At 36.1% G+C, this 19,954-nt stretch overlaps 2 protein-coding genes and 1 pseudogene across 23 annotated transcripts in view; 1 reads left to right on the top strand and 2 right to left on the bottom strand.

Moving 5' to 3' along the window:
- PPIP5K2 (diphosphoinositol pentakisphosphate kinase 2) overlaps window positions 1–14,445 on the bottom strand; it is a 66,253-nt gene extending 51,808 nt beyond the window's left edge. For 2 of the 21 annotated variants that reach the window (XM_036308764.1, XM_036308767.1), the window contains exons 1-6: window positions 14,149–14,442; window positions 9,174–9,560; window positions 5,905–6,100; window positions 3,421–3,511; window positions 1,875–1,960; window positions 467–621 (exon numbers count right to left, since the gene is read on the bottom strand). In XM_036308764.1, coding sequence (XP_036164657.1) covers window positions 467–621; window positions 1,875–1,960; window positions 3,421–3,511; window positions 5,905–6,100; window positions 9,174–9,287 — 642 coding nt within the window. In that variant the 5' untranslated portion in view covers window positions 9,288–9,560; window positions 14,149–14,442. Of the gene's footprint in view, window positions 1–466; window positions 622–1,874; window positions 1,961–3,420; window positions 3,512–4,958; window positions 5,149–5,904; window positions 6,101–9,173; window positions 9,561–14,095 lie in introns of those variants that run through there. The other 19 variants (XM_036308769.1, XM_036308773.1, XM_036308774.1 and 16 more) reach the window with 14 other exon arrangements.
- Window positions 9,833–12,079, bottom strand: LOC118656055 (annotated as a pseudogene).
- A 63-nt stretch (window positions 14,446–14,508) lies between the features above and the next one.
- GIN1 (gypsy retrotransposon integrase 1) overlaps window positions 14,509–19,954 on the top strand; it is a 29,802-nt gene continuing 24,356 nt past the window's right edge. For both annotated transcript variants that reach the window (XM_036308786.1, XM_036308787.1), the window contains exon 1: window positions 14,509–14,572. The gene's annotated coding sequence lies outside the window, so the exon portion shown is untranslated. The remainder of the gene's footprint in view (window positions 14,573–19,954) is intronic.

Genomic DNA, 19,954 nt, shown 5'->3' with positions numbered 1-19,954 from the left:
TGTTCGCTTCAGCTGCCTGGCAGCCGGCTGCCATCTTGGTTGGCAGTTAATTTGCATATCACCCTGATTAGCCAATGGGAAGCGTAGTGGATGTATGGTTAATTACCATGTTTATCTATTATTAGGATGGGTGCAATTTTGAGCATACTCGCAGGTACGTAAAAGTTATTGGTATTACTTTTTTTATGAACTATTCATTTTGGGGGCGGCTGCTATTTTCTAAAAAACTGCTGATATGTACCTAAAGTTTTCATATGACAGATAAGTAAATGAAAGGTAGAAGGAAAGCAAGTAGGTTCTTGACATTATGTAGGTAGAAATTTTGCATAAGCAAAATTTTTAATAATTTATATCTAAATGATACATTCTTATTTAATCATAGTTTTAACAAATACTTGATAACTTTTAGTAAAATTTATACAACAATGTACAAAGAACAGTATTCAGTTGGATAACAAAGGTTTACCTTTCGAAAAAGTCTTTGACTTCCACCACCAGCAGATGTTGGATAATAAATGTAAACATTGTGATCTTCTGCACTAACTGGCTTCTCTACAAATGGCTTTTGAAAAACTTCCCCATTTACTTCTACATGATCTTCCCCTTCAATCAGACTGCATTCTATAAATCAAACATAATAGCAAGAAAAATTAAAGTACTGATTTTATTTTAATTTAAAACACTTATGCAAACAACATATACCAACACTTATGATATATGGCATTAGGGACTATAGTTGTTCTTCAAAATCTATAGACCTGCCATTTCACCCTATCACCCATAGAATTCAAACTTAGATATGAAATGATGCCAATAACAAAGTTGAAAAATAACTCCAAAATGCTATCATTTCCTGAAAATGATCCTTATGGGATCATTCATATCACAGATACCACAGAACATAAAGTTATTTAAATTAGAAAAGTAACTGATATGCAGAGTAAGCAAGCGATCCAATCAGAAAGTAAGATTTTCACCTCTAGACAAATAAGAAAAGTTCCCTGATACAGATAAGTACTATATCAGTGTTTTAATAAATGTTGTTTTGAAGTACAATGAAGTTATCAAAATTCCCCCAAATACTGTTATCAGAATATTAAATCTTAAGACAAACATTTATCTTGCTTTTTTTAGACTAAGTTATGTATAGCTTATATGCTGTTTTAGGTAACCCGGAAAATGAAGCAAAGTGTACTTTAAAATATTAATGAATAGCAATATTTCAAAATTCCTATTCATCAGAAATTTAATTGTGCCATCTTAGCATGAAGTTTCTAATACTTAATCCAATAGTCATAGACGAATCACTTGTTTACCCCAAATCAATACAAATTTATTTTATTTTATTTTATTTTTATTTTTATTTTTTTTAAAATATATTTTATTGACTTTTTACAGAGAGGAAGGGAGAGAGATAGAGAGTTAGAAACATCGATGAGAGAGAAACATCGATCAGCTGCCTCCTGCACATCTCCTACTGGGGATGTGCCCGCAACCCCGGTACATGCCCTTGACCGGAATCGAACCTGGGACCTTTCAGTCCGCAGGCCGATGCTCTATCCACTGAGCCAAACCGGTTTCGGCAATACAAATTTATTAAAGCATGTAATTTAAAAATTCTTTCTTATGACTCGCAGGGAAATGTCATATGTAAACCAAAGAAAAATGAGAAATATAACTCCTAAGTTATTATTAGCCTTTTAGCTAACAGTGTCACATTTTAACTGAGTACAATGCTTATTTATTTGGATCATTAAAAAACTGAATAGAATACCTTGAGTTCTTTAAATTCCTTCCACTTAATTACAGAAGGGAAGTGGCCAAAAGTATGTTGAAAGATAGAAGGTAGCTTGTTTAAAATCTCTTACTCTTACCTTTGGGATTATTTGGATCACGGTTCAAAATTGCGTAACGAGGAAGTAAAATACCTTCAGCCTGAAGAATACTATATACTTCTCTCCTGAAGTAAAAGGAAAACAAATATCCTTATTGTTTTAGAGTTGTTTCACGAGTGTATCATTGTACTCTTCATAAGTATATTATTACTGTTCTACCACTAAAAAAGCAATGTATATTAAGTCTCTTTATTTTTTAAATAAAGAAATGTCATTTAAAATATTAAAAAATGTATTCATTAATTAGAACAAAAAATGTATGCAGAATACATTATGTGGCATATTAAAATACTAACTTTTAAATTAAGAATGTAAATGTATAAAAAGAAATGGTTAAAGTTGCTATGTGGCAATGACAGAATATTACCGAACCATTAAAAACTTTATACTCTACATAAATTTAATAACATGGGAAAATGTTTACAGTACAAGAGAACAGTGATCCTAATTTTGTAAAATGTGAGTGTAGGTATATATCACTTTCTATATGAACAAATATGGTAGATGTAGTGGTAGGGTTAAATGTCTTTCTTTATGCTTTTGTTTTCCAAACTTCTTAAAATGAGTATGCATCTGTATATGTACATATACTTATAATACATAAACATGCATTAATATGTAAACCTAAGAAAAATGTTTAAAAATTCTAGATATTAACAATGTTACTATCTGAAAGAATCGTAAAAAACAAAAATAGAAAAACAAATAAACAATAGGGTCATATACTTTCTAAAGCCCTTTCATATATATAATCTTATACTGTAATGCTAACATGAAAGAAAATAGAATGCTAGTGAAATTATAAGGGTAGACATTAGACTAAAATATCAATTAAATGACAATACATAAATACATTCATATTTTACCATTTCTCTTAGAAATCCATGCTTTGAGCTTGTTAAATTAATTTTAAGATATATAGTGAAATGTTTTTTCAAATGGTTATACTTTAACATTAAAAATAATCTAATTATAATGAGTAAAGCCCTAATTTCCTCATCAGTCACATGTGTAAGTAATTGTTCATCATTTTCAATGGTTTAGTACCGTGGTCGGCAAACTTCGGATCTCGAGCCACATGCGGCTCTTTGGCCCCTTGAGTGTGGCTCTTCCTAAGCCTTAGGAGTACCCTAATTAAGTTAATAACAATACCTACCTATATAGTTTAAGTTTAAAAAATTTGGCTCTCAATCGTTGTACTGTTGATATTTGGCTCTGTTGACTAATGAGTTTGCCGACCACTGGTTTAGTAGGCTTTGGAAATTAAACAAACCTGGTATAAGTCCTTGCACCACTACTTGTGGAACTACTTTTAACTTAAGGCAAATTTACCATATTGATATGCTTAGATCTCAAGTTTCTTCATCCATAAAACTGGGCATGAATGCCTACTTCCAAGTATTATTTCAAGGATACCACAAATTAAAGTATATGAAAACACCTGATCCCATGTCTCCTTACAGTAGATAATAAATTAAAGTTAATTTTCCTTCCCTTAATTCAACCAACTTCACCACTCACTCACCTATCTTGTATGAGATACTGCATATTCAAGTCATTGATTACAAATGGATTCCTGAGTTTTGCATAGGCAACTGCTTTGTCCAGTGGAAATCCTAAGAACACATATCATTAACATATTCTGTACAACCTCAAGATAAGCTGACACCTGTAACTTTATTGACTTAAATTTAAGCCACCTCCCATAAAAGCTGAATTTCATTATGCATATAACTACTTTCTTTATAGGTGTGGAATAATAAACACATAAAACTTGATTTGACATGTACTATTAAATAAACTTTTTTTTTCTAGTTAATTTGATTGATAAGGCACAGCAAGCCAGTGATCATATAACCAAATTTAGAACACTGACATGTTAGTCAGTGCTTAATTATTCAGTCACCTGATAAAAGGTAAGATTACCTCTTAAACAAATAGAAATCTCTATATAAATAAGAATATCACAGTCACCTGGTGACTTTTTAAAAAAATACGATTCCTCGTCTCACTTAAAATATTTTGATGCTTATATATATAAATTAGCTGATAATTCAAAGAACATATACATCTTTAAAAATAGCAGCAAAACAAATTAATTCACATGCAACAGATATGTGCTCAAAATATAAAATACAAGAGCAGAATAACACTTGCTGCTACTACTACGTCAGTGTTAAAATATCAGCTATTAACTCCCTAAACATTCTAGACTTTGCTAAAATAACTAATTATAATGAAAACAAATCAAATGGCAAATATAGTCTTTAAAAATCTAAAAAGTTTTAATGATTATATGTCACTATCTGTATTGACAATAGAAGCCTACAATTTTATCCATCAATTCAATTAAGAGAGGCAGTCTACCATAGAGGTTAAGAGCATAAACTGGGGTTCAAATCCTGGTTCCACCTTTCACTAGCTCTGTGACCTTGGTCAAAATTTTTTAACATCTCTAGGCCTTTGATTCCTGGCTGTAAATGGGTATTACACCAGCCTTACCTAGTAGGGTTTCTGAGGAATTAAATAAAAGTGTATATAAAATACTTAATACAATACCTGGCACAGCAAGTACTCAATAAATGTTAACTGTTGTTATTTCTTAAATGACAATATTTTAATGAATATTTTATCTAAGGAAATGGGTAAAAATCAGCAAGCATGCATAACTTTAGCATTAACTATATTATACCCGTGAAGACCTATAGGAAAGAAGTATTAAAGCATACTGAAGTTAAATGCTGCAATTAAGGAAGATTTATTCCAAAATTCCTCTTAGTTTTAAAAATTTAAATAGAAATAGAATCACATGACCACAAATGACAAACCCTTTTATGGAGACTCTCAGAATTCTTCACTTGTAAAGATGTCTCAATGTCTCTAATTTGAAGGCTCCTAACAGAATTGAGCAATAGTCAGCCCCCTGCTCTTGTTGTTGTTAAGAGGAACTTTTTCCTCACCGAAAGATAGCATATGGGATATGACCTTAGATAGCACCTACTTTTTATAGGCAAATCGGTTTTGTAGAAAGAACCATGTGATAGTAGGAGAAGAACACCTTACCCTCAGGGATAAGCAAATTTTAGGGTTCTCTGAAATGATGTACTTCAGTCTACAAAGGAGACCAGGGCCTTGAGCTTCTCTAGAATAAAAATCAATACAGGCTGTGGAAGCACAGAAGGTCTGAACCATGGTCCATCTCCATCTTGCTGAAGGAGATGCTTCTTGAACACCTAACTAACACAGCTGGGGCCTACATATTTGGTAACAAGAACCATATATTATAAATACATTGTAAGTGAGCATATATCTTCTATAATTCTTAGTGAGAAATCCACTTAATTCACAGAGTCTTAGGTTATAAATTTTCAGATATATATTTAACAATAATTTTGCTTAGTAGACTTACCATGAAGTATTACTTTACTAGGAAGTAAAACTTAAGCTTAATGATATTTCAGTTTGATTTATAGAAGTAAAACCTCATATTAAAATTTTAAGTTCTTAAGAAATAAAGTATGAATATGTATATGAGAAATAACAGATCATTTCCTATCTGGCGAAAGCATAAGGGATTAAAATATTCAATAATTCAAGAATTTATCCTAAAAAACTTAGAGGATTTTATCAAAACCTTATTTTTAATAGCGAAAACTGGAAACCATCTAATTTTTAGGATAGTGGTTAAAAATGCTATCGTACTTCCACACAATGACACAATAGAATTAAAAATCAGATTTTTAAAGAATGATATGGAGAAAAAAACTTTTGATATAACTAGTGAAAAAGTTAAATATAAAATTACATATACACTATAATACTAAATATATTTCTAAAAATACACACACAAAAAGGGCTGGAAATATGTAAAAATGTTTATATCATCTATCTGTAAGAGTAGATGAGTTTAATTTTATTTTTCTAATTTATCTAATATTCTACAATTAACATGTATTAGTTTTACAATCAGAGAGGATAAAAGGGAGTTTCCATCCCCATTCTTTAATACCTTTAGAATGGAAAGAAATAAGACAATCACATAAAGGCCAGTTTTCCACTGGTTCATTCAAAATAACTTCCTCTTCAAATACTATTACTGTAATATATTTAAATAAGGAGATCCTTTCAAGAATTTCCTTCATTGGTTTTGATTTGGATTTCTTTGCCATGGAACATATTCCAACCACAATCTGCCTTTCCGGTGGCTAAAACAGAAAAGAAACAAAAAATTAGGTTGACAATAAAAACTCCAAAGCACAGCTATCTTAAATCTTTCTCAGAAGTAGATGAGGATTGTGAATTAATAAAAATGACACATTAACCAAAAAAGGCATTTTTCAAAATTATATCATCATAATACATACTTAACAAAATAATAGTTTTCTACAAAGATTTGCAAAAAAAATTAAACTTTCAGAATATTGTTACTATTTTCTTTCAAATTTTAAACTTAATACTCCTTTAATTGTCCCTAATATTTATTTACCTTCTTCACACCACAAAGGGGCAAATAAAAGACAAACCCTATCTAATCCAAGTAAAAGGCCAATACGAGTGAGAAAGAATTCTCTTGACTAAAATATGATGTTGTTCTGACTACAAAGCTATACAGTATTAAACTACTTTGGTAGATTAAGTATGAGTATTAGTTGGTCAACTATGACAAATTAGAAGGAAATTTTGGAGAAGGCCACACTGCTAAGCAGTGTCAATGCACTTTGACACCACAACTGTCATACTCTACTATTCCTATTTAATCGTATTGTTCTTCTCTGGCACCACTGCTACATTTCAAAGGCCATGATTTGGCCTGAAACAAAAAGCAGAAAAAATAAGAATAATTTACGAGTAGCTCACAGGTTTATAAAATTACTTAAGATTCATTGAGGCCTTTGCATTCAGATGCTTAGAGTTTTATCAAATATATAAAGAGAGCTGTGTCCAGTTTTTCATTGCAATTCTACTCTCTCTTCCATTTTATATATTTCATATGACATTATAATCTGGGCTCAAATTATACTAGAGCTAGCAAGTTTTACTGGACTCCAAAAATAAAACTGGATAACATCAGAATTAAATTGGTATTTTTAGCCTAGAATTGTATTTCTTCATTGCTCTAATTCAAATAAAATTCAAATTGATATTGGATTTGATTGTAAATTCTAACTGCCCTGAGATCTGCTGTCTTTCTCACTTGTGATCATCCACTTTAATGTTCCCTTATTCAATTTTTTCCTGATGAAAAGCTTCAGCATAGCTCATTAAGATGTTCCTAAAGTAGATTTCTTAGACAACAAAAGTGCTCCACCTAACACTGCATACTGCTTTACAGTTTAAAAAATTAAAAGCTGGTAAGTTTTATTTGCTTACTATAGATCTATTTAATGAATAGCTGATCATTGCCTAAGATGAACTGAAAACATTATAGTTTAAAATGTACAAATAAACCTATATTAAGAAAAAATAACAGAATTTTCCTATTAGAAGAATGAAAATAATTTTTAAAATAGGTCTAAATTATTTAGTTAGAGTTAATGTCTAAATGAAATTCTTAGAAATTTTAACATAAGAATAGTCTGAAAGAAACTTTTATCAATCCACAGGTCAAATAAATCATATCAAGCTCCTCAAAAGTGACAACTACACATCATGAATGTAAACAATTTAATTAGTTCGAATATTCCAAGAACTATATATTAAGCACTGAAGAGTTAGACATATAAAAACTACCAGTCCTCAAAATTCTTTGAGTCTAATGGGGGAGAGAGTAATAATATAGTATGATACATGAAATAAAAGTATATATGTCAAGGTATAGAAATAGTATCAAGGAAGAAGTGTTCAATTTTCTCATGGAGAAAAAGAGCAAGGAGAGGGGGAAGAGTGAACATGAAATCTGAGCATTGTTTCGAAGAATGAAAAACAGTTCACAAAGCACCCCAAATAAAGGCATTTCATAGAGACATAGGAGTGCACACAACAGCAAAAAGGCACGATACAACATGGAATATGTGGAAAATAAATTTGATATTGCTAAGACATAAAAAGTAAAAGGCATGAGAGATAGTACAGGTCTAGATACAGGTGAAAAGAAAAAGTCTTTATGCGTAAGACTGAACTTGGTCTATCAGTAGTGTCCACAGTGTGTTCAGAACTCTATAGAGAAAGGGTTAAGTGTAGTAGAAGCTGAGTCAATAGTTCTTTCCAGTCTTAAGTCAGACAGAGAAGCTGTTTTTATGCTTTATTTACTGGCCTTCTAGATAAAACTTCAGAGGAAGAAAAGTTTTGGCTGGTAAGGAAAGCTTGAAAATAATTTTTTTCTGGAGTGAGGTGGGTGGTGGGATAGGTTTTAAATGAGTGACAGTCTGATTTGCATTTTAGTTATGTGTAACTGCACTATGAAAGAATTTAAAGAGTCATTTAACAGCTATTTTTGGTTTGTTTTTACTGCTTTTACCAAGTATAACAGGGTTTTGTTTTAAGACAAAATTATTTTTTCCAATTAGAAATATAAGAAACACAAACCTAAGTTTGTATTTTAAATCAGTTCTCAGAGTAAAGCAATCTCAAGTTGTAAAGAGAACACAATGACAAGAATAATATTGAACTAATGGAACCATGGCAAAACAAACATAATAATGTGTCCTCAAGATCCAACATGGATGTACATTCCTCAAGTTCCAACATGGATAAACATTCTAATAGATCAGATAAGAGAACAGAACTTGCACATGCTTGTACATAATTAAACACACATGCACAATCTGTAGATATGTAAGGTGGCCTCTTCTTCTTGCCACACAATTTACTTAATTCTGATTAGTTAATAAATAGGGATATCTTATGGTCAACCACCACCTGTGTTGATCACATGACAAACGTAAGCTGGTTAAGTAGTCCTACTTTGGTACCTTTGAAATTATTTCCTTCTTTATCTTGATGTATTTGTTATATATTTCTACATACAAAGAAAACCTTTTGATTTATGCCACTTTTTCAACCTAGTCCTTTGTTGTGCTAGGCATATCACTGAAAGACACTATAATAGGAATCATTAAGTAATTTAAAAGTCTGAGCCCTAATTGTATTTCTTGACACACCATAAATTCAATGTCACTCATAAAACAAACTTTTTCAGTTTAAAATATTCCCAACAAATTTCTATATGAAAAAAAAGTCTTCACAATTTCAGATAAAATATTAATTCACCTTAATAATGATCAGTAAAAAAATCTATCTTGTATTGGTCTTTTCTGACCAAAAAAACAAACAACTTACAGAATCATCCTCCTCCTCCTCATCTACATCGGCATGGTGGAAGAAATGTCGATAATTACCAGGGTTGATTTCTGTATCTTCAGGCCCAACAAAGAATCTGGCAGATCCACTCATTTTTATTTCATTTGGTATAGATTGTAATTTAAATGTGCTATACTAAAACTGCTTCTACATAAATAGCATCACAAGAATGCATTCTCTTTATACCAGCTGACACATAGGTCTGTTGCAGCTTATTTCTGCTTATACAGTCACTTGAATTGTGATGACACTTAGTTGGCAAATGTTCTTTTGTTCTCAGATATCATTGCTTCATTGTTGATGCAGTTTAGAAAGCAAAGATAGTGAGGCTATTGCTTCAGTGAGATGATTCAGCAATCCTTTTACCTAAAATACAATAAAAAAAATAATTTTAAATGAAGCTTATAAAATCTGTACCAATAACTTGATGTATACCTTAAAAATGAAAAGATATTTTCTTTCATAAAATTAAGAAATTAAGACTTGGATCTTCAATATACAACTTTGTAACTGGACAAACTGATACAAAATAACAAAAAGACCAAACACTAAAATCCTCAAGTGCAAAATTATCTAACAAATTAGGAAAAAAATATTTAAATTGTAACAAAATTACATTAAAAGCTAAATCCCTCTGCATATACATAGTTCAGTAATATCTGAATGAAAAACAACAGATAAAAGGTAATGGAGTTTAATAAATATTGACCCCTATCCATCAGTCTGAAATTACATTAAATCAATTCTTTTTAAAACAGTGTATCACTTTATTGGGGCGGGGCTGGAAGGGGAGACACCATGGTGGGGAACTAAATCAAGTAAAGGAATATAAGTGCAGGAAGCAATAATGTTAATAATACACAAAATGGATAACTGCAATCATTTTCTTAAGAGGACTCAACTCGTGGAAGAAAACCTTTAATTGCTGTTGCAAAAAAAATCTGTATGAAGTAGAATTTGGTTTCAGCAACATCAGTAGAGAATATGTTCTAGAATTTGGAGGTAACTGGATGTAATATCCTGGCAGCAATTTAATAGAACAGTCTCAAATGATTACACTTAGGCCAACACCTAAGGGGGATGAAAGCCATGTGTTCGGGGAATTTTGGATGATAGTTGGAGAAATATTACATTGTGCATAAATCAAATTGAATTTTTATCACAAGTGTTATAAAGTTTCATACAGTAAAAGTTTTTTTCTACATGTACTCCAATTTCACAGCAAGAGTGACATAGGATACTTAAACACAGGAGAGAGCATTCAGGCAAGATAACGAACTCCTTGATATAAGAAAGTATTCAATTCAAAGTGATTACACTATCATTGCGTCTAGGGCTTTCTGCAACAAGGTGGTGGCTATGGAAAGCATGGCCTCTAGTATCAATATCTAAAAAGCAGCAACACCTTCTTCTATGTGTGTTCTCTTTTTGCATTTTTTCTTAACCCTGCTGCTGTTACTAGTTCTTAGCAAAACTGGTAAAAACAAGGTTGTAATCATTGAACAGAGCATTCTAACAATCAAGACATTTAAAACCTTCAATCTTCTGGGGAGAAGAAAGCATTGCGTGCCATTTAGAACTCTGGTTCACAAACAAGATGGTCACAAATTTTCCTGGCCTGAAGACTTCCTGATCAGATCATCATAGTAGGCCCGACTTAAGTTTGTTTCAAAGCTAACGTAAGAAAATTCTGGTTCTGGAGTGATGTGAGTAGTCCAATAAGTTCCATCCGATTCCATGCCATTCACTGAATGCCCACAAGGATTGAACATTGTGGCAGCAATGACAGAACCTGGTATCAGGTCATGAATTGCACTCGAACGAGTGACATCCTGTGCAGTAACACCATCTTTCATGTAGAACTGGTCCATAACTGCTGGGTCAAGCTCACTCATCAGAATTTTCAAGGTTTGATCTGGCTGACTAATAACCCTACTCTCTGGGAAATCCAAAGTAAACCAGTCAGAAATCATACATCCCATACAATGTGCTGCTCCATTTGGGAAAACTGCAATAAGCTGTATTTTCCCCCCAGAAATTCCAGTGTCAGCACCCGTGGTGAGAAGGCTTTATGAAATTCTTACCAGAACAAAAGAAACTTTAAATTGCGTCCAACCCACTGTGATCCCTAGTAAGTTTCAACAGGGGAACTAGTGCTTTCAGCAAGAGGATGATACCATATATCTTCAAAATGAAATGTCTCTTGGAGACAAACATGTTACTCTCACATAAGCTCACTTATAATTGAACATTGCACATCCTTCAAAAGTATGTGCTACTAGATCTTGGGATGGTGCGAAGATTCCCAGATCCTTGATTTGTGTCAGGTTGCTGCCTCCAGTAGCCTCACAGTCCCTTTAAAAAAAATGTGCAGCTCCTTCACTGTGAGACTAGCGAACAATCAATAACCACAGAAAATCAACTAAATGAAGTCTCTTCTCCCACTGCTGCTGAGGATGGTTCCAGCTGTTATTACTAAAGTTCAGGTTCCCTTTTTTTTGGTTATAATTTTATATAACTTTTTCTTTAAAAGGATGAATAAAATTTTCCCAGCTTTTGTGAGTATGTGTGTGCGTAAGTGGAACGTGAGTCTGTTAGACATAGAGGCAGATACACTTAATCTCTCGTAGTCTGCTTTTCCGTTAGAGAGAGCAGAGCCGCTGCGAGCTAACGTTGCCTGCCGCACTGAGAAAGCTGAATCAAATTTTAAAAGGCCCCAATTTGTAAAAGTACATTTTGCAAACAAACAAGATATATTTTTAGAGAATATAACTATTCTGCATTCTGGTCTCATATCAATCAACAAAACAAGATTAGAGTGAAAACAGTATTTGATTATAACATCAGCCCCTAACCCAGTGGTTCTCAACCTTCTGGCCCTTTAAATACAGTTCCTCATGTTGTGACCCAACCATAAAATTATTTTCGTTGCTACTTCATAACTGTCATGTTGCTACTGTTATGAATCGTAATGTAAATATTTGATATGCAGGGTGGTCTTAGGCGACCCCTGTGAAAGGGTCGTTCGACCGCCAAAGGGGTCGCGACCCACAGGTTGAGAACCGCTGCCTTAAACAGATGCCCGTGAACATCAGTTTAAGAACTACACATAACAGTGATATAATCTCTGTTTACCTGTACTTGTTCCTTGATGATATTAAAACTACCTATCAAGATGAAACGACATATCAAATATTTCATTTGATTACTGCTAATATAAGAACTTACTTGATCAAATATGCTTAAGAGTTGAATGCAATGCTAGATAGAATTGCAAAGCATAACTCAGAAACTTCTACTCCCAAATATCTAATTCCAGTAAATGGGGTGATAAATCTTGAGATTATTTTGACGATTAAATGACAATGCAGACACCATAGCAATTAGCATATGGTAAACATAGTAAATGTTAGCTGTTTATATATAGTTGTTATAATTACAACAGAGATTCTGACCTAAACTTAACTGGCACAGAATACATACCATTTTTTCATCTGATGGCACACATAAACTAATAACTAAAATTTTGCAGCGCACCAAAAAATGTTATAATTTTTGCTGATCTGACCAAAAATAGGTGTAATTTTGATTCGCTCACACTGGACATCTATTGTTGTGTTGGCGCTGGTCACTTTTTGTTTTTAATTTGACAATCTAAGGGAAAAGAGATCAGTGCCCCTGACTAAAGAGTCAGGTGTTGCATGTTTTAAAAATTCTTGTGGCACACTGGTTGAAAATCGCTGCGTTCATCACTTGCTTTACGCAAGCCCGTGCTTACACAGTAAATTCAGTATTTTGGTTTCTGAAGCACTGCATTCCGCATCACAACACTGATGCTACATAAAGACAGAGATCATGTCTGTCTTTTGTTAGGCACTCCAAAAAAAATTTTTTTTTTTTTTAATGAATGCTTTCAGCCACGGCAAATGTTAGTAAAGAAACTGGAAGCGATGAAGCACACAGGCAAGACAGGAGTGGCAGAATAAGTCAGCACTGCAGAGGCTGGAGCCTGAAAAAGCTGGTTTCTCGCGCAGGTTCAAACGTTCAGCAGCAGCAGTCGCTTATGAGGGCCAGTTGTGCGACCTCTCTCAGCCTCAGCTCCTTCTGTAAAGTGAGGATAATCATCCACCCCTCGGGATCGTTGAGGGGTCTATGAGAAAACATGCAAAGCACGTGGCGCACAGCTCACGTCGGCTGTCCTGACTATTTTATCTCCCCTGGCACAAAAACTTTATTTCTCATTGTAGAATTTTCGACAGGAAAACAAAAGCCCATCGCCGCGTCGGGTAACCATGGTGCTAAAGTCGGCCATGCTTCTGACTCCCATGAAGCCTCCCGGCACGCTCGGCAAGTGTTGCCCACGGGGCTCCAAAGGTCGCACCTCCCAGGAAGGCGTGGGGGACCTGGTAACAGAGACCGAGGGGTCACCGCCCTCGTCCCCGCTTCCTGGAAGCGCGCAAGGATGCAACCGATGAGGTGCGGTCATCAGCCCGCAGGCTGGAAAGCTGCAACGCACGGGAACGGGGGGGGGGGGGGGGGCGGCGATGGGCAGGGGGGCAGAGGCGGAAAAACGAAAATAAAAATAGCCACTTCTCCCCACCTAAGTCTCCAAACTCGAGAACTGCCTACTTTGGGGGAGCAACACCGCAGCCCGGAGCAGCAGCTAAGCTCGGCTGTTCCCTGCGGAGCTGACAGCTCTGGTACCCCGGACCCAAGAAATGAAAAAGGGAAGCCATGGAGGAGGAGGGGAAATGGAAACGCGAAACGACCCGCAGGGCGGTGCGGCCGCTGCTCCGCGCTGCCTTTCGCTCTGGCGCCGGCCCTCCGAGGCGCGCGCGGCTCCGGCTCCGCAGAGCTCGGCGGGAGACAAAGCAACTGCCCGGCGGCGGCCGGCTGCTCACCCTGGGCGACCAGGTTCTGCATCTCAGCTTTTCTTCGGCCTCGGGACCCTCACCTGCCACGGCTGCGGTTGTCACGCGAGCGGCTGGAGGTGGCCCACACCATACAGATCTCGGTTTCCCTTTGAATCCCGAGGGCAGGGGTGAGGTGTTGGTCAAGAGGCTCCAGCTGTCAGCGTGGACGCGGGTCCTCTTTCTTCAGTAACAGAAGAGCCACATGGAGGTAGTGCAAGGAACTACTACAGCCGAGAGCCTCCGCCACGCCTCCTCGCCAGCCCGCTTCGGGTCTCACTCGGACTCCTGGCCGGGCGGAACAATTTCCCGCAAGAGCCAAAGGTTCCGCCCTAACCTGCTTTGACCGGAGCTCCACCCCCGTAAGCCCCGCCCCTCTTAACGACTTGGTTAGTTCCGCTTCCGGCAGCACCAGATAAGTCGCGAGAGGAAGCTTAAATCCTGTCGCTTGCATTTAGGACCACTTCGGTGAGTGGTCGTTCAGGTGTGCTTTGTCATACCTAATGAATTTTAAAGTGAGGCGTAACCTGGCAGTCATTTCAAAGCCGTTCCCGTCGACTAGCCGAGGAAGGGTTTAATTGGATGTTGCGCAGGCGCCCTTGGGGCGGCAGGGCCTTGCGGGGTCCCCGGTCTGCAGAACAGAAACTGGGCGATTTCCGTTTTCGGGCCTGGGGAGATGCCTAGTCGGTGGAACTGGGTTTTACTTAATGGTCGTTTTTCTGTTTGTGCTAAATTTAGCCGAACTTTGCCTTTAAGATTTAGTCGCTTAAACGCTCTGGAAATGCCCCTTTAAAGTAGCGTCCGAGTCTCCGAGTGAATTCAAAAGTTGAGTGCTGCACTTGGTTGACGTTGGAGAATTCTCCCCCCTTACTTTAGCATAGTTGTCATTTAATATGGAATATTACCCTTTTGCCCCAAATGAAAACCTCCTGTGCGGGGAGAAGCGCTTGCTTACGGGAGAATCTTGTCTAGTTGTCTTAAAGGAAAAGTACCCATTTTATCTCTATGGGTTTTCCTTAAATGGGCGTTTCTAACCTAAAGTGGAGAAGTAATTTTCAAAAGGAAATTCATTTATCACATGTGCCTTCATTTCGATGCATTTGGAGATGAAGACATTTTTGTTAAACGGATGTGCACGTTGAAATGAAGCGCAGATTACCGCGAATTGTCTGGGATATTTAGATTTCCCAGTCTTGGACGCTGCATAAAATTGTGCTCTTAACGTTGTTCAGTGATTAAAATAGAAAGAATTAAGAAGTAAAATTCTGATCACAAGTTAACATGCGTATTGGAATATTAGTGATTTTGAGTTTTTAACTTGGAACAAATGCATGTAACTTTTAGAGGCTTAACTTGGTGGCCTTGATGGGTTTTGCCCTTGGTGAAACAGTGAAATCCTGATTTTATTTAAAGTGATGCTTCATTGCCTTTACTGCACACACAAGATAAAATTATTGAAGGAATTAAGTAATGAATATTAACACAGATATTCACTGATTTTATTTGATGTTGTGCAAGGGATAGAGTGTAAACAGTTCAGCCAAAGATGACTGACATTTCCTCTTGCAAAGCCAGAAGTGGTAATGAGCCACCTTCGTTCAGGACCTTTTCTTTTTCTGACTGTCCTAAATTGTCGATTAGGTAAGGATTTCACAAACATCACTTATGTTAGCGGTGACGGTGGAGCTGGAGAGCATTGCGCCTTCTCCAAGCCGCACAGCGAACCACCGATAGCGGGGTGGGACCTGGGGCCCCTCCCAGGGCCGCGGCTCTTGGCGCGGATGTCAGCCCTCGCATCTCCCTGTGCTTGTGGGCCGGTTTGGTGATGCACCGGGTGTCAGGATTAATTCCGATAGCCTTATGGAATGGATCAATGAGGATAACCTCAGAGAATTTGGAACATATGCCCTCTTTTAATTCAATTTCAGACATGGAGGGAGAGGAGAGAGAGATAGAAACATCCATGATGAGAATCATTGATCGGCTGCCTCCTGCACGCCTCCTACTGAGGATCCAGCCCCCAACATAGGCATGTAGAATGCAACCTTGACCTTCTGGTTCAGAGGTCAATGCTCAACCACCAAAGCACAGGGGGAGTGGGGAGGGGTTTCTAGGGGCCAAATGGTGAATATACTTTGAAAATAAAAAAAATCTGGTTCTTTAAGTTATTTTTTTATGTAAATACCAGGTATTAGCAGCAAACTTTTAACCATCTATTTAAAACACTACTTTTGTGAACTGCTTTTCTTCCTTTTCCATTTTCTATGTGTCCTTGTCATCTGTGTCTACTTCCAGAACTACAAGCTTATGACCCCTTTAGACTGTAATCTCATTATAAAGTATGCAGCTGTTGAGTTTTCTAGGTTTCATTGTCAGTAAAACATATACTCTGCCAGAAAACATTAATCAACCATTAAAGAAAGGAGTGAGGTTTTAAAATCTTATTCCTTGTAAAGATTTTGAGAAGTGTTCTCTGTTACTTTGAACAGCTTGATATGGATAATAATACTTAAGTATTTAAACAGTAATTATATATTGGTTTACCATTTGTAAAGGACTTCCAAATTCACTATCTCATTGATCCATGTAATTGTGAAGAAGGTGGAATAAGTATTATGTCCTTTTTCTAAATGTGGATACTGAGGCTTAAGTAACTCACTCACTAGAAATGCTGACTCCTAAAAGCCTTATCTTCTTAGACAGACCGTACTACTAGTGCCACATGTACGCAAGCAAAGTAATGTTTTCCCAAAGTGAACTTTGGAACATGTGCCCTCTTTTAATTCAATGCTAACTCTTCTGTTAGGAAATGCAAGTACTTCTTTACTTATTGACAAATAGTTGAATGATCATTGTGTCCCAAACACTGTGTGAAACAATGTAAGCACTAAGAGTTAATAAGATCTGTTCTTTATTTATAATTTAAATTATTTATTACAAGATCACTTTATAACATTTACTATCAATTCTCCTCATTGGTAATACTTAGTATTGTTAAGTTTGTTTTGTTTAGTTGTTGTTTTGCCATTTTGATGGATATGTACTGGTATCTTTTAGTGGTTTAATTTGCATTTTTCATTGTGTAATGGTGCTAAGTATCTTTTCATGTGTTTATTTACCACCCATATCTTCTTTGATGAGTGTTCAAATCCTTTGCCCATTTTTAAAATTGAATTTTCTTCTCATTATTGAGCTTAGGGGAACGCTTTATAAATTATGGACATAAGTTACTAGTATTTATTATATACTAGTATATGTACTTCAAATATTTCTTAATTGTAATTTCTCTTTTTCTTTTCTTAACAGTATCTTTAAAAGAACAAAATTTTAATTTTTTTCTTTTGTGAATGTTCTTTTTGTTTGTACCTAAACTCACAAAGATTTTCCTTTTTGTTATCTTCTAGAACAGGAGTGGGGAAACTTTTTTGTGCCAAGGGACCATTTGGATATTTATAACATCATCCCTGGGCCATACAAAATTATCAATTAAAAATTAGCTTGCTATATCTGATCAAACATTTAATTAACTCACCCCTAATGCCTTTGCAGGGCCAGACCAAATTATTATGTGGGCCTACAATAGCCCGAGACCCGGACGTTCCCCACCCCTATTCTAGAAGTTCTATAGTTTCAGGTTTTACCTTTTGGTCTATGACCCACAGTGGGTTAATTTTTATAGTTGGTGTAAGATAAGAGTTGAGGTTCATCTTTTTTTCCATATTGATATTTAGTTGTTCCAGCAACATTTCTTGTGAATATTATTAATTCTCTGTTAAATTACTTTGGTGCTTTTTTCAAACATCAATTTATCATTTCTGTGTGGCTTTTTTCCTAGACACTATTCTCTTCAATAGGCCAACGGCTCTCATTTTGCCAGTACCCCACGGTCCTGATTACTACAGATATACCCCATAGATATTGCAGGTTCAGTTCCAGACCACCGTAATAAAGTGAATATCACAATAGCGAATCACACACAGTTTTTGTTTTCCCAGTACATATAAAAGTTATGTTTACACTATACTGTAGTCTGTTATAAAATACACAATAACATTCTATAAAAAATATACTTACCTTAATTAAAAAATACTTTATTGCTAAAAAGTGCTAATCATCATCTGAGCCTTCAGTGAGTCATAATCTTTTTGCTGGCTGAGGGTCTTGCCTAGATGTTGATGGCTGCTGACCAATTAGGGTGGTGGTTGCTGAATGTTGGGGGTGGCTGTGGCGGTTTCTTAAAAAAGACAAAAATGAAGTTTTCTGCATTGAAAACTCGTCCTTTCATGAACAATTTCTCTGTATCATACAATGCTGTTTGACAGCATTTTGCCCACATTAGAAGTCTCACAAATCCTGCACTGCTTTATGCACTAGTTTATATGATATTCGAAATTCTTTGTTGTCATTGCAACAATCTTCATAGCATCTTCACTAGGAATAGGTTCCATCTTAAGAAACCACTTTGCTTATCCATAAGAAGCAGCTCCTCATCTGTTAAAGATTCATTGTGAGATTGTAGTAATTCAGTCACATTGTTATGCGCTACAGCTAATTCTTGCTCTTTTGCTGTTTCCATCATATATGCAGTACTTCCTCCATTGAAGTCTTTTTTTTTTTTTAAATATATTTTATTGATTTTTTTACAGAGAGGAAGGGAGCGAGATAGAGAGTTAGAAACATCGATGAGAGAGAAACATCGATCAGCTGCCTCCTGCACATCTCCCACTGGGGATGTGCCCGCAACCCAGGTACATGCCCTTGACCGGAATCGAACCTGGGACCTTTCAGTCCGCAGGCCGACGCTCTATCCACTGAGCCAAACCGGTTTCGGCGAAGTCTTGAATCCCTCAATGTTGTCACTGAGGGTTGGAATCAACTTCTTCCAAACTCCTGTTCATGTTGATATTTTTACCTTTCTATGAATCACAAATGTTCTTAATGGTATTTAGAATGGTGAATCCTTTCCAAAAGGTTTTCAATTTACTTTGCCCAGATCCAGAGGAATCACTTTGGCAGCTCTAGCCTTATGTAATATATTTCTTAAATACAGTCATGCACCGCAAAATGACTTTTTGATCAGTGATGGACCACATATACGATAGTGGTCCCATAAGATCATAATGGAGTTGAAAAATTCCTGTTGCCAAATGACATAGCCATCCTAACATCCTAATGCAATGCTTTACTTATGAGTTACTGGTCTATGTATTTTCTGTACTATACTTTTTGTTGTTTTAGGGTGTACTCTTTATACTTACATTAGAAAGTTTGCTGTTAAACAGTATGCAGTATTACACCAGCAGCAGCCTCATATATCTTGTGTTTACTGCATTTCTTTTTAAAAAATCTTTATTGTTGAAAGTATTGTATACTCCCCCCCCCCCCCCATAAACCTTTTCCAGCCTGCTCCCGTCCTCCCTCACCACCCCATTGTCTGTGTCTGTGAGTTATGCATATATTCATACAAGGTCATTGGTTGATCTCTTCCCACCCACCCTCCCCTGTCTTCCCTCTGAGGTTCAACAGCCTGTTCATGTTCCTATGACTCTGGGTCTATTTTTAATCATCAGTTTATTTGGTTCATTAGATTCCATATATGAGTGAGATCATGTGATACTTTATCTTTTTCTGACTGGCTTATTTCGCTCAGCATAATACTCTCCAGGTTCATCCATGCTGTTGTAAGTGTTAAGAGCTCTTTCTTTTTTATTGCTGTGTAGTATTCCATTGTGTAAATGTAACAAAGTTTTTTTATTCACTCATCTGCTGATGGGCACTTAGGCTGTTTCCAGGTCTTAGCTATTGTAAACCCTAATGCTGTGAATACTGTGTTTCTTGATTGCATCATTT

This window comes from Myotis myotis, unplaced genomic scaffold, assembly GCF_014108235.1.
Source record: "Myotis myotis isolate mMyoMyo1 unplaced genomic scaffold, mMyoMyo1.p scaffold_m19_p_5, whole genome shotgun sequence".
In the NCBI taxonomy this organism is placed as follows: domain Eukaryota; kingdom Metazoa; phylum Chordata; class Mammalia; order Chiroptera; family Vespertilionidae; genus Myotis; species Myotis myotis.
The sequence above is the reverse complement of the archived record's forward strand: the minus strand, read 5'-3'. Positions and strand labels throughout refer to the sequence as shown.